The 15,190-nt window shown below is 40.5% G+C and overlaps 1 protein-coding gene across 2 annotated transcripts; it reads right to left on the reverse strand.

Moving 5' to 3' along the window:
* Positions 1 to 6,092: 6,092 nt before the first annotated feature.
* Positions 6,093 to 13,699, reverse strand: LOC311274613 (putative global transcription activator SNF2L2). 2 transcript variants are annotated; one of them, XM_084382427.1, is made up of 6 exons: positions 13,363 to 13,699; positions 11,371 to 11,600; positions 10,071 to 10,176; positions 7,557 to 7,658; positions 7,230 to 7,374; positions 6,093 to 7,068 (listed from the first exon to the last, which is right to left on the reverse strand). In XM_084382427.1, the coding sequence occupies exons 1-6, from the start codon at positions 13,456 to 13,458 to the stop codon at positions 6,935 to 6,937; spliced, it is 813 nt and encodes a 270-aa protein (XP_084238553.1). In that variant the 5' UTR covers positions 13,459 to 13,699; the 3' UTR covers positions 6,093 to 6,934. The 2 variants fall into 2 exon arrangements, with proteins under 2 accessions (XP_084238553.1, XP_084238554.1); XM_084382428.1 differs by having other exon boundaries at positions 13,559 to 13,698.
* Positions 13,700 to 15,190: the final 1,491 nt, after the last annotated feature.

Genomic DNA, 15,190 nt, shown 5'->3' on the forward strand with positions numbered 1-15,190 from the left:
CATGACCTGTAGCTGCTACTGCTAGTTTGACCCCGGATGTTGATAACGGACGAGCCCGGACTCAGAGGGGAATAGCGCTAGCATTTCATAACAAAATATTGATGAAATGAAGTAGTTTCGTGGCAGATAATGCGTTATATAGAGGCTGTGTGTCGCTGCCCCGTCTCTCCCATTATATGGATATATCGCCGCTACACTGGATCTAATTTCGTCCGAACGACGCCGAATGACACCAAAGTTATCTGGGTGAGTAAATGACCATATATTTTGCCAGAAATAAGGTCCAGGTTGTAAAAAACGGTAGTTATCCTTTAACTGTACAGTATACTGCCATCTGCATAATATACATTCAAGTTGTCACCAAGATGATAACATTTGTGGGTGCACTGTATATGCTCACTGAAGCAGAAAACAGCAACACAGGCAGAGGAAACACAGCAATCGAAATATTGACTTTTACATCCAGGTCATTATTCCTCAAGCTGCTGTGTCGAATAACGGTGTCCAACTTTTATGTCTGCTGTGACTGAAGACAGTTGATGTGTTTTACTGTTCTGTATAAACCAACTTGTCAGCACTCTGAAACCTGCTGTTCAATAGTTGGGCCTCCTGCCATGGAGGAAAAATGTCTGATGAAGTCTGTGTAGGTTTTTCAAAAGTAGCTCGCAACCATCAGCAGGGACGGACTAGTTGAATAGACAAAATTAAGGTATAATGTCATAGCAATGATGAGAACTTCAAAACGACCAGACTCAACTGAAGCATGAACTCAAAGATAAATGTTGGTGGTGATTTTTTCCTACCAAGACTGACAGCGAAAAAGCAGTGAGGCCAAATGTGATCAGCTGATATTACAGGTGATTAGTGAAATGTGGAACCCACTAACTATCTATTAAATCTGTGTCCTATGGGTAAAAAGAAAATGGATTGTCTTCTCAGCAGATTAAAGTCACCTTCTGGGTCTACTAATCTCCAAAAGCCATTAGTGCATCTACCTTCAGCTATATCTCTATCCCTGCTTTTCCATTAGGTTTATGTGTCATTTTATGTGAGATTTTCATCAAGAAGACATACGTGCCACTTTGTTTCCCAGAGCTGTTTACTGTAAGAGCCCACGCCTTTTAGCTGCCCCACGCTAAGGATGTTGTTAATCTCTAAACATCTGCGAGGAGCTTTCCACTTCTGACACTTCATTAGATGTCGAGCAGCATATATCAATACTGTAAATTGATTTATTTAGTTTTCATTATCTAACTCTACCAGGGGAAAACCACACAAGATGCTCTTTGACTGAACAAGATGATAGACAGTTTATATTGGATCTGGAACACAGAGACGTTTTGAGTGATGTTCTCACGAGCTTTCTGGTGATTGATGTGGGATTTGAATATAGACGTAGGGAGAACATGGTAGTAATTCAGATAAGAATATTATCACTCGGTAAAACAAAGACTATTTTTACTGCACCTCTGCTAAGGAGGTTATCTTCACAGCTGTGTCTGTTTGTTTCCCAGATCCAGCAATTTTTTCTCTCTCTGTCAACATTTTTATTATTTTCTCAAGGAATAATGCACGTATATTTATAACAAAAGTCAGGTGTATTTCGGTGGCTGGTATCTATGAGTTAGTACAATTAGATGCAGATAGAGAAGACTGGAGGTATGCGCTATACTAAGTGCCATTCCAGTTTAATCGGGTAATTGTAAAGAAAGTTCGAGCTGTATTTTTCAGTTGTCCATCTCACACGTTTCTGACTGAACAGGTGTTTTAATCAATCCAGCTGTCTACACATCCCTGCTACATGCATGTAAACCCAACTTGAAGCTTATTATTTTTTGCTTTAAGTCTAAAATAACTAAATGAAACAAAAACACTCAAACCATGAAACTAGATGATTTGTAATCCAGCCAACCATTGTTGAGTTTTTTCACTCAAAATCAAAAATGTCAACCTCAGGGCAGAGCTAGAGGAGAAGCTGACAGATCTTCTGAAGTCATGTGGCCATCAATGTAATTTTTGTCATTGCACATGTTTGTGGTGGCCTGTGAATTGAATTCAGGTAACGTGGTTGTTTTTTTGGTTCTGTTTGGGTTAAAAGCCTTTAGCCAAACATAGATTTTTAGGTCCTGTCTCTCAGGCAACCATCGGTTTCCATTCATTTGTCTGTGCAATAGAAAATCTCTAGTATCGTTGCCAGCAGGACACTCTCTTGGTACTCTGACCTTCAGACTTGAGCCAGCTGTCAGAGAGCACTGCAATAATGAGCTGCTTTTATAAAAATTTCATTGGAAAATCTCAGACGCCATTTTGTTCTTGTCTATCAATTTTCTTCTGCCTTAAGACTTGCTCTTCTCTATCATCTATTACTGAGATTTTTCAGGTAAATGTGTGTTCATTGCTTATTAAGACTTAAGCCGTCTCACTTAAAATGCTGCGATAGTGTGAGAGCGCATTAAAAATGTATGTTTTTTCCTGTCACATACAGAAGCTCCCATCTTGAAAAGCTTGTATATATAGAGAGACAAGAGGGTGTGTGAGGGGAGGAAGTTGCACCTTTCATCATGTGTCATGTGAGGCTTTTTTCCCCTGTGAAACACGTGCTTCTCATGAGAGGCTCCGACAAGAATGCTCAATTCCACTTGACTTGTGCTTCTGCCTGGTTAACCTAAACAGCCTTCACACGCCTACTGTATGTCATTGAATCCACAAAGACTACACTCAAGGTGACCACATTCACTCATATCCTAGCAATGATACGAGTTCCTGTATGAAGAATGAGAGATTTGAATGCAAGCACACCTTCTTCCACCAGCTGCTCGCCCCCCTGCTCACATATACCCTGCACTGTATATTCAGACAGACATTATTATTTTACACCCACTCACTTTGGGAACAACAGCTGTTTGAAGCGCCGCTGAATGATATTTTTGATATTAACAGTGACTCAAAAGACTCACTGAAATGTGAAAGGTTTGCATGAACTAAGAATCCTGCAGAGAATCAGCTCAGGCTGCAGCCAGCTGTAGCTTTCAGCTCCCCCCTCCCCGTCCACATGGTGAAATCCCAACGGCTCTGTCTCTCGAATATAAAACTGTTGGAAGCTGCTCTCTAATATACAAAAGGCCACTGTTTGCTGCCTTTACAGGGTGTAACAGTGAAGAAACAAAGCAAACAGGTGGTAGATCAATTGAGTTGAACATCATGGAGACAAAAGAGCTGTATATGTTTTTCTGACTGAACCAGGCCTCATATAGGTTGGATTCAACAGGTGGTCAGAGAGAGACTCCAGTGGCACACTTTTTGAGCCGTTCTGCCCCCTAGTGGTAAACAAAATGATGTAATGCAACTTTAGAGGGATAGTTGACTGTTTGGAAAATACGCTTTCTTAGTGAGCGTCTTGGTGGGAGAGTGCTTGGAGTTACTCTGAATCAATTATTGATTGCACAGCGTAAAAGCTGTAGAAAACTGACACCACCCACGTATAGATTGGTTCCCTATAAGGGAATATTATATATTTTCCTGGAAAAATGAAGGTCCATGTGGCATTCTCTTACCTGGTCGCTGTCCCCAGCTAATGCTGGAACAGCTGGAATAATTGTATAAGGAGGCGAAGAGGGAGAGTGATAGAAACTGAGGTTTTAACTCGATGGAGGGCGACGGTCTGTTCCCCACTTCATGTTTTTCCCCCATACCACTGGGACATGAGACATTCATTAGGGGAATTATTTCATCTAGATTAGTAAGTAACAAATCCTGTCTGCTTATTCATACAACCGGGTGTTTTACTCTGCCTCCTCATAGCACTTCTCATAGAGTTCAGGTTTTCTAGGTCAAATTGGGATTCTTACTTTAGTTTTTTGCTTCGGGCAGTAGTTCTGGCTTGCAACATCTTTAAAATCACAAGTTTTTGGTATTAAAATGACATGTAGATTAAACAAACAAAATGCAAAATGTCACTGTAACAAGTGAGATTTGGAGGTGTTGGCAGGAACATTACTGTTTTAAACTTTGAGGTTCATGCTCGCCATTTTACTCTACTTCCAGTCTATATTACTATTCCTTTAAAGCTGTAAGAGTTCACCTCATAACTTGTCAGTTACTTACTAAACCGATCACATGCACTGTATATAATTATACCAACAGCAGTCACTACTTGTTGTGACCAGATGAGGATCAGATTTACCTGATCATTTTTGTGTTGATACCATTAGTTATTGCGTTGATCGATTTATCTTGGTTAATAACCATCACAGAAGTTGAATTGGTCAAGGTATGTTACCCACTGAGATACTGTAAAGTGAAATGCTTCAGGGGTGGTTGGGCACAGATTGGCTGTGACACTGCCACAGATGGGTCCCAGTGATATATGACGTAAAAAGCAATTACCGGTAGGATGGAGGACATGACTCAAGTGTATGAGAGAGACAGTGTGAGCACACAGGGCAAGGATTCTTGCAGCTTTATGGATGCTTGAACTCACGTCTTTAATGGACTGGCATGTCTACCTCAGGATTTGTTGTAAAAGAAACTTCCTGCTTTTGCAAGAAGCCCTTTACAGAAAGTGTGAGGACACATAAAGACTATGGTCAAACAGTAGAGGTAATGACAATTACAAGATACTTTATCTTTGTATTTGTGTTCTCACATCACTTTTTTTAAATTTTGTGCATCACAGGTTGTGTTATAGACCAGGGTTTGGTGCGACCTTTCTTCTACAAATGTTGTTCAAATCATGTCATATTCTTATTCTTATGTGTAATTGAATCTTACTTACCTATTCCCTATTTTTTTACACAAATAAAGAAATATCTAAATGTATAACATATGCCGAATTAACAAGAAGAATTTGATTCTGAGAATTTGTTGTAGACAGTGTTTCAAAAAGTTTATAAAGTTTCCCCTAACGCCACAACTCACAAAATCGAGCAATTTCTTAAGGGAGTCCGGGGGCTTTCTCTGTGGGCGTCAAAGAAATTGATCACACGCGGCACAGACTCATGTGTCCTCAACTTGTCTTGGGCCTCAAGCTGTCCACTTGTGGTAGAAACTCAGTTCCCCGCTCCATATGCAATTGAAGAATGTGGTCCAACCACCTCTGAATGCATGCATCTTCAGTGCGCCTTGGAGGTGTTCACACCTGTACTTACAGCTATCCACTTGTGATTGGATCTCACTTCCCCACTCTACATTCAAATAAAGACATTGCTTTGTACACAAATAAAGAATGTATATTCATGGTGAACATTTACAGAATTAACAGGAAGGCCTAAATGGCTAAGAATTTGTTGTAGGCAGCATTACACAACGTTTATAAAGTTTCTCCTTACACAACAACTTACAAAATTGAGTGATTTTTTAAAGGGAATCTGGGGAATCTCTCCCAGGGCATCAAAGACCGCCAGTCTGAGCGATTGTATCTCAAATGCGTCCTCAATGTGTCCCAGGGGTGTGATCACACTGTAGCAGTCCAATCGTTTGTGACTTGCTATTTTTCTTTGTTTGGGCAGATTTCCCTCATGACTGATTGCAGGGGATTCAGATCACCTGTGCACAGGTGGGGAGACTGACTCCTGAGTTGAGGAGTGGAAGCAGCTTGGGGCATTTCCCTCCCAGCCAATCAGGGTGTGACGACACCCTGTTTGAAAGGCTTAAGAGAGGTGGGAAATCACTCAGGATGCATGTTGATGGCAGGTCTGAACAGCCTAATAGGGAGAATAAAGTAAAACTGCAAACAACTAGGCTGAGACTTTAATGAAAGGTGCCACTGTTACATAAGCATGGCCTTAAATACCAGTAACCAGAAATCACGAGACACTCGTGTAGTTCTCTTGCACCACCTATTGGCACATTGTCAAAAATACAAATCACATGCAGCATTTCCACTCTGAAGGCAATAATGCTCCTTAATGTAGAGGTTAAATGGCCTGATAATGGATGTGATTTACTTAAACCTTCATAATCAGGTATTTTTTTTATCATCTGATGACTAGTTATCTGTTCAAGATTGATGTGTGCGTGACTTTATCACTACTACATTGCTAAATTGACTACTACTACTATTAAAAATGATAATAATCACCAACCACTTTTGCGACTTTTTGGTAAAATTTATTTTGCAAGTGTTTAAGTGATACATGTTTCCAGGGATTGTCTTAACAACGATATCTTCCACCCCCCACCCCCCCAACAGCCAGGAGAGTAAATGAAAAGAAACTTTATTTTTTTTTACTTACTTTTCACACAAACTGTACAATACGTGAATAAACTGTAGCACAAGGGATACAAATGTTCAACTAGAGTACCCTTGATTAGACCAAAACTTGTTCCATCAAGTATACTGTAGTCTCTTTAAACTTCATACTTCCACTGTGTTTTTTTGTATTTTTTTTTTATCAAATATGTATCATCTCCAAAATCACATTCAGAGATTTTAAACAAACTTACAGTGTCCATTTGTTCCTCTTTAAAAACACCTTCCCCCCCGTGTGCTTCCGTCCTCGTCAACATTATCACCAGCGGCTGCTGCTCAGGGGGAGCCGGCATCAGGAGAGATATACTGTACATATCATGCTCCAAGACATTATGAAGGCATTTCATACAATCAAATATATGGATTAAAAACAGTCATCGAAACTGGTGTGTTTTTTTTTTTTACAGAATATTTGCAGAAGCAATCACAGGGACTAAGGCAGAGAAAAAACATTATTGTAAAAGACTAGCTGAAATAAAAAGAGCAGCACGATGTGCAGCAAGACGTGTCTGACTGGGATGAGTCATCTAAAAGAAAAAGCCACTGATCCATAAGTAGGCGACCTCTCTTTGAGTGGTCTCTCCCGTTTTTATTTTCTTGGACAATGAGGAAACCAATGAAAAGGGATGCGGCTGAGATTACACATGAATGAGAATACAAAAAAAAATTTGAGGGCCCTTCAGTTCAACCTTCGTCTTTTGTAGTGTTATCCTCTAGATCCTCATCACTGTCTAAATCACTGTGGAGCCTCTTGGCCATGGTATTTCTGCTTCTCTCCTCCTCCTTCACTTTCTTAAGCTGGACTGGTAATGGTTTCACTGGTAACAGCAAGAGAGAACAGGATGAGTCTGACGCAACAACACTGTGCTTCAAATTCTGCAGCGATTCAAAAGACAAGTTCAGAAATGTAAGAACAGCCAGCAAACAATAATTTAAAAAGATTACTTTTTCTTTTAACCGCCTCATCTTTTTTTCTCACCTGCTGATGGAACAAATTGGTCTTCAGCTCCGCCGCCATTATCGCCGTGACTGGCGCTAACCGTCTCTTTCTGTTCCTCGTCTGTGACAATTCTCTGTCTCGCGCTCTCGAAAACAGATTTAATGACAATTGAATCCTCATAGATCTGCACACACACACACACATGGACACGCACACACACACACACACACACACGGATAAATAAACAGAGCACGGGTTGTTATTCGCCACATCGACATCCAAGCCCATTTACGACTACAATAATAGAATAGAAGCTGTGAAAAACAATTTAGTAGCTTTCAAGTGAAAGAAGTCCTTCGGGTTCACCTGAGATCCCTCCAGGTTATAAGTCTGAGCATTGTGACACAGGAGGAAAATATCCTTTTCCAGATCCCCCACACTCCTGTACTTGTGATTACGCACACGTTCCTGCGAAGCAGAAGGTCAGAATCAAAACCTCAGTGTGACCACTGTCATAAATAATCAGCCATCATTACAGCATTTAAGAGAGGGTAAAACACAAAAGTACAAACACAGGCAAAGACTTGTAATAACTAGTACTTAAACATTATTATCTGCTTTCTTGTCAGTCAAGTCTTAATAAATAGAGAAGCCATCTTCAATTTAATGATTGTATCAACAATTCCACTTCTGATTTTAAGCTTAATGTGAAATCTGACACGTTAAAGGTGTCAGTGTAGGTGCCACTTTGAGTACATGGTGAGTGTAATGAAACTCATTTAGAGAAAGACACATCTGATGGTGTTTTTTTATGTTTCTTTAAAGGAAAAGCTCAACCAAAATGAAAATTCAATCATTATCTCCACACCTGATGGAGAGTCGGGTGAAGTTTTGTAGCACACAAAATGTTTCTGGAGCTTTACAGCAAAACAGCGTTGCAGCATTCTCCTAAACAGCAGAAAAAGCTGGGGACAAACATTAAATGGCTCCACACAGCTCGTCCTGCCTACTCCAAATCTCCTGAAGCCCCGAGATCCCAAATTGATTTAGAAACAAAGAAACCTTAATTACACCTTTTTAAACTGAAACCTTTACTGTAGCTGCTAAGCTAAAAGTGCATGCACCCCGTCTGAAGTGGTGGCACAAATAACGTCTTTTCAAGTCGGTTTGGTTTCGCTGTGGATCTCCAGAAATATTTAGTGGACTATGAAACTTCACCTGACCCTCCACTGACATTGAGGTGAATAGATAATGACTGACTTTTCATCTTTGGGTGAACTTATCCTTTAATAAATCCTATGTTTTTGTTGTTGTTGTTGTTGTTAGTTTATGTATATACATACATGCAACGATGACCAAAATAAACAGAAGTGAAACCAAAAACTACAGGCCCAGCTGCCATTTTTTTTAAAAGGGCATTACGTAGTTTTACAGTAGAAATTAAAACTTAGAATTTTAAGATTTACAATATTAATGAGGTAATAATGACAAACTCAGAATTTTTTTTTTTCCATAAATGAATAAACAAGCAGTTCTCAGAGGAAAATAAGGTCTCCAGAACACTGTTTGAAGCTGGAAAGGTGGCAGGGTCCGCCACATATAAACAGAGTGAAACAGTACGAAACTGTTTTGGCTCTTTATTTAACAATAATCATAATATAGAAGAACAGCGTATTACATTTGCCACTTTGGTCGATCCTTCATTTGTTCTATTTTAGGATATTGTTTTGTTGCTCTGGTGAGTTTGTAATTTAAGACCACATGTAGTCAGCTGGGAGGAGAGTCACGATTTAGACTGATTCTGTTTGCAACTTTAAACTTCAAAGACGACAATTTAAATTAACAAAATTTTGCAAAAGGAAATTGCCTCAGTGTTATGTGGGCATACATATTTCACTGGTTTGAGGTAACAAGTAGATGATTTGATCAGTTTTTAATCTTTTTCATGTTGTAAACCCCTTGAAGTGTTACTCAGTCCCAACCTCACAGCTCTCATTTTCCGTAGTGAACAAGCGTGTTATTGTTGTTGTTGTTGTTAGTGACTTAGTTTTGGCTGAATAAGCAGGATGTTTAAGCTGGTGTTGATGACTGATAGCCGTGTGTAGAACATAGGTTTATGTCAAGAAATGAAGATGCAGTCTTCTTTTTTTGATGGATGGCCATGAAATTTAGTTTAATCATTTTTGTGATTCCCTGACTTTTCGTCAAGCACAACCATCCCTGTATGATTATTACAGTTATTCTTAAAGATGTCATATTATGCTTTTTGGGTTTTTGCCTTTCCTTTATTGTGTCATGTAGCATTTTTGTGCATGTAAAAAGTTCTGCAAAGTGAAAAAGCCCAAAGTCCACAGAAAACACTGCTCCTGCACTGCCTGAAACGCCTGGTTTGGAGTCGAGCCTTTACTTCCGTAACTTGTGTGTGCGTCCCTATGTAACAGGTGTTATATAAATATATATTTTTAAGTATTTATTTTAAATATATACACTCCAGTCAGTCAGCAGACATACAGTTGCTACTGCTGTAGCGGCGTCATTTTAGATCACACTACCTTGCCCGGCATGACCCGCCCTACTCTGCCTCTGATTGGCTACATCCTGCCTGTTGAGTAATGCGAATATGCAATTCTCACCAAAGATTGAATAGAGGCGAGATGTCTCACTCCGTAGCTCAAACGGAGCGTTCAAGACACAGTGCGAAAAGGGATGCTGCAGCAATGCACCATATTAGAAAAAAAATGTAAACCTATTCTACTAATAACTAAAAAATAAAAGTATGAAGTTCCATCTCCCTTTATTTGAGTTTCTCTCAGCAGATAACATGTCTATGATATCATAAGAATGATTTCTGTATGTGAGTTCTGAGGGTGTTTCACATACCCTGATCCTTCTGAAGTCCACAGGCTTTCGGATCAGCTCGTAGTACTCAGGTACCTCTTTCTTGGAGGGAAGCTGCACGAAGCCTTTACTGATCTGTCGACCCAACCTGGAAGAACAATTTGATAGTTCACATGATCTCTTAATCGAGAAACAGTTTGATCATAACAATTATGGAAGCACAGAATGGCCAATAATGATATTGTCACATTATTACATCACAAACAAACAAATCACATTATGACAAGAAACTTTTCTTGTTATAACAATGTACTGTTTATCTTGTATTAAAGTGATAAGTTACTGTTATAACACAAAGTGTTTCAACATATTTTACAACATAAATCATGTTTTGATGTTACAACAATACGTTCTCATTTGATAATATGAAACGTTTATGTTGCAACATGATAAATAAGTTTGTGTTTCGTAAAAACACGAAAATATCTTGTTATGAGTTGGAAACAAGTTGTTAAAACAAGAAACTTTTCGTGTCATAATATATTACTCATCCATTTTTCTTTTTCTGATGTTAAGCAATGCACTTCCATAATGAATGTACACCATTAATGTACAGAAACAAGAGGAAAAAGAAGAGACTGGAGAGAAATAACAGAGAGAACCGGAGTTTCTAGTGAGTTCTGAGGTCAGTCAGAGGCTGAGCTAAACACAAACACACACAGTTGGTGTATCTCTCGCTTGCTACCTAGCTTACAGCTAACAATTGTTGGACATCTGGTGCACATGTTAGTACAACGATGTTAGCATTTAGCTCAAAGCCTCACTGTACGTCTATTTATTGTGTTGCAAAGATGTTAGAATGCTAACCAGCTAACCCCAGTGTGCTCTTGTGCTCGTGGTGTAAACACCAACACACATCTGGTCCCTGAGGTCCAAGTCTGGACCGCTAGCTGCACGACAAAATTTGAGGTTACTAACCCATTTGATATGGATCAAATACAGTACTTTTCTTTAGTATTTTGGGATAATGGAATAATGAATTAGGGAGCAGCTTCATTCCTCATGCTGAGACGTCTCAATTCATCCTCCACACTCCATCTTTAAAAATAGACTCTGTGAATGTAGCATAAAATGTCTCAAACCTAGTTTCATTTTGTCATTGTTAGAAAATGACAAATACCTCGTACCCTCTACATAAGGAGTAATCTGATACCGTTGCACAATGAGATCATTATGTCGTCATTTTGTACCTATTACTGGACTCAACAATAACAAGGACCTTGGCCTTGACATGACATCAACAGCAGCATCGCAGTGTCGTGACATAATTGAGTGCCCTCACCCGTCCTTGTAGTTGATAACCATATCTACCAGTGTGCTCAGCGTTCTGGTGAGTTCGGGTGGATTTGGCGGCAGTTTCTCAGCCGGTGGGCGTCCTCGCTTCCTTTTGACCTTCTCGCCAGTTTCCTGCCCGGCCTGCAGTTCCTTCTCCCCATGATTATCGCTTTTACGTTTCTTCAGACTGATGTCCTCTTCCATCTCCTCCAGGGACCCGTTCTCTCTGGTCTCAGGCTGCAGGAAGAGGGAGCGATGAGTTGGGACATCTCAACTCAAACAAACATACCAGGCAGAAGAACATATGTTGTGCACACAGACCCTGTTACGTTCTTCGTTGTTGATCTTTCATAGCTACCTCAGAATTACAAGGACAATAACAACATTTCCATTTAAAATCTTTTCCATTCATGTGAACTCTTCCTCTGACTTCCCCTTGACAGTTGGGATGCTCAGACACTGCTGCAAACACTATATGCTTTCAGACATTAATTTGCCACAAAGACAGAAACCTGAAGCACTTCAGACCCTCAAATTAAGGCACTCACAGCCTCCAGTTAATTAGCAATACTGGCTGGAGTTTAAGCATTCGGAATTACAGGGTACGATTTTGTATTCAAATGAAAGAGGGTTTATTTATTTATTACAATAGCATCCGAATTTGCATGGACTGGAGCGCCCCAACTGCTGTGCTGTCTCTGCAAATTTAGGGCAGATTATTTTATCTGGAGGCTTTGATGTCAGATGATTATGGAGGGGAGGCAGAGAGAATGGGAATACATTTGGAAGAAGCCGCGTTACACCAAAGCACAGAGTCTAAAAAAAAAAAAAAAAATGCTATCAATGCAATGGATATTAACCCACATTTGCCTGGTTTGTGCACAAAACTGAGCCAGAATCGTGTTTTCGATGAGGATGCACGCTGCATCCTGAGTTATTTTCAACCCCTCGCTCCCTTTCGAATATCTGCTGCAACCACTGTATTTTCCACAAAGGCAATTAGAGGCCAGAAACATGAGTATGCATGCAGACAGGGGCAGCTCCAGCGACAGCAACAGCAGCAGCAGCAGCAGCCCAGCTGGAGAGAACAGGGAGGAAATAGGGAAGGCATGCTGTCCAATCCCAACAGAATATTGATGCATCAATCACACAGGCTCACACAACACACAAATATCATATAATAAGAGCGTGCGGCTTGTGAAGATGTATTTCTCAAGGACAGAGATGAAAGCAGGCTGAAATGTTATATTCTGCAGGAACGCTCACTATGAAAACAATACAGAGCAATCCAAGCCCTCAGAAATAAGAATTATGATAGAGGGGAGAAGGAAAAAAAACAAAACAAAAAAAAACGCATGCACTTCGGAAATAAAACACAAGACATGGCAGATAATTGAGTTGGAGCAGACAACAACACTACAGAGGTAACAATAGACATCCTGCTCATCATCGCTCGGCTCAAATGTGGGCTTTGAAAGCCCCGCTGCTCTCTCTAAGGGGCTGCAATCGTTCCAGCGCAATACTGGAGGGATAGAGGGTAATCCTCAAAGATGTATAACGCAGCTGAGAGAGCCGCCTGATTGACTGTGCATGTGTGAGCGGAGGGGCTGTCAGCGTGTGCATGTGATGCTCCATGCCTGTGCTATCTCCTAACAAGCCTGCCTCTTCCCTGACTAATCTGGCAAAGATTCCCTCTCATCTGTTACAACACACACCTACACACTCCCTCTCCTCTCTCCTCCCCCCACCTCCCCCCCCCCCCTACCACCACCCCATCCGCTCACACACACACACACACACACACACTGACAGACAAAACTCACAGACACTCGCTCTCTTTCCCTGGCGCGCGCCCGCACACACACATACACACAGACCACAGACACACACACATCCAAACGCACACACATTTTTTATCCATCTCTTCCTCTCTTCCCATGCGATGTAGCCTGGCTGAATCCTGAGCCTGAGAAGAAAAGACATGGAGGAGGATATTTACCTGAGTGCAATCTGCAGGCTGGCTATCAGGATCGGCTGCAGCTGTGGGGGAGAGAATTAGCAAGCCAGCATAGCGGCGAGCTGCTAGTCTCTTCATCAGCTGATCACTCAGAAGCAGAGCCCAGAAGGGGGGAGAATAAAAGCGCTATGTTTTCATATACAAATCATTGGGCTGGGGGAAAATAGAAATGCCATACCCATCTCCTGTCTGCAGCTGTCCGAAGTCTTTTTCCTGACTCTGGAAGGCCCCGAGCTTGTCTCCCTCTGCATGTTTTTAATATCGACTGCTGCCAGACGTGTTTTTTTTTTTTTTTTTCTTCTTCCTACCCTGCTGTTAAAGTTATCGGGTCCATTTTTATTTATTTTTTTAATTATTTTTTTTTTCCCTGCGTTTTTTTCAGAGGGGATGTTCCGTGTATGATGTGGTGATATCAACTAACGCAGTGATCTCACATGAGTCCGGCAGGCTGCAGCCGGACGGGACATGCATGGTTCATACAGAGGGGAGCGACACAAGTGGCAGCGCGGCGCCACAGGGGGGAGGCGGGGGGTCACGTCCCCCTGAAATATATAGATACAAAAAAATAAAAAAGTTATCTGCCCTCCCCCCCTCCCCAATGATGACCCGACACGTCACTAGATTCAGTGTTAAACCGCCTCGGATGCTCTTAGTTTCACTCCACTGGACCATGGACCGGTAAGGGGTCTTGGGTCGTTCAGTTGGCTACTAGGAGGGATTTAAGGGTCAGTGTTGTAAAGTAAAGTTCCCAAAAGTCATACTCGCTCCAAAATATTACTTTTGTAAAAGTGAAAGTCACCCATATGGAAGGTACTTAGAGTCTTAAATCGTCTGATATTAAAGGAGCACTATGTAGTTTTGGAGAATAGTTTAATCAGAAGAGAAAGATCTTCACTCACTGATTTTTATTCATGTCAAAACAAACTACATAAACAAACTGTCTTTGCTTTGAATAAACTGAATAAACAAACTGACCTGAAAGGACAACAGAATTTCATAATGTTCGACTTTGTATATATGTGGCGGACCCTGCCACCTCATCAATACTGTAAATATCAAAATTCAGAGTTTGAATTTCTTCTGTGACTACGAGGAAGTTTCAGTTTTTGTTGATTGTAGCGCCCCCTTTTGACAAAAGCGGTACGACACCAGTGCCTGCTGTCGTAAAGATCTTTGCTAGCGCCTCCCGGTATTTATATGTGATATATGCGATCGGACCAGAGCACAGGCATTAATAATAACTATATAAAAATAGCAGTCTTTTCTTTGCTGTTACAGGTCTTGACAGACGCAGACGCAATATAACATTTACAGCTGCTTCAATGAAACCACAACACAGTATACATTATATACACAGTATATGATGTTTAAAAATGCAACTTATGAACCTGTAAACTATGAGTGCTTACATAGAGACAATAAAAGCACAAACACTATGAAAGTGCATTGGCTTTTTTTTTTTTTTTAAAAACACATTCCTACATACAAACTACACACGCAGACTCACCCAGCCATTGTTCTGTTCTCTCTAGTTTACTTTACTCCAAAGTAGTGATTATAATGCAGGAGAAGAAGTTTTTCAAAATGTGTCAGCAGTCAGTTTCTCTTGGGGGTTAGGACAAGACTTCCAAGGCTAAAAAGCCTCTCCTGGTGCACTGGATGGCAGCAATATTTTCCAGGAACTGATTATTTTCATGAAAAACTAACAAAAAAAATGGATTACTTGAATTACAGAACTAACATGTTATGTTACTTATTATGACAAAAAAGTAATCTCACAGATTACCTTGTAAAAAGTTACCCCCAACAC

The sequence above is a fragment of the Pagrus pagrus genome (genome assembly GCF_965226575.1).
Source record: "Pagrus pagrus genome assembly, chromosome: 19".
In the NCBI taxonomy this organism is placed as follows: Eukaryota; Metazoa; Chordata; class Actinopteri; order Spariformes; family Sparidae; genus Pagrus; species Pagrus pagrus.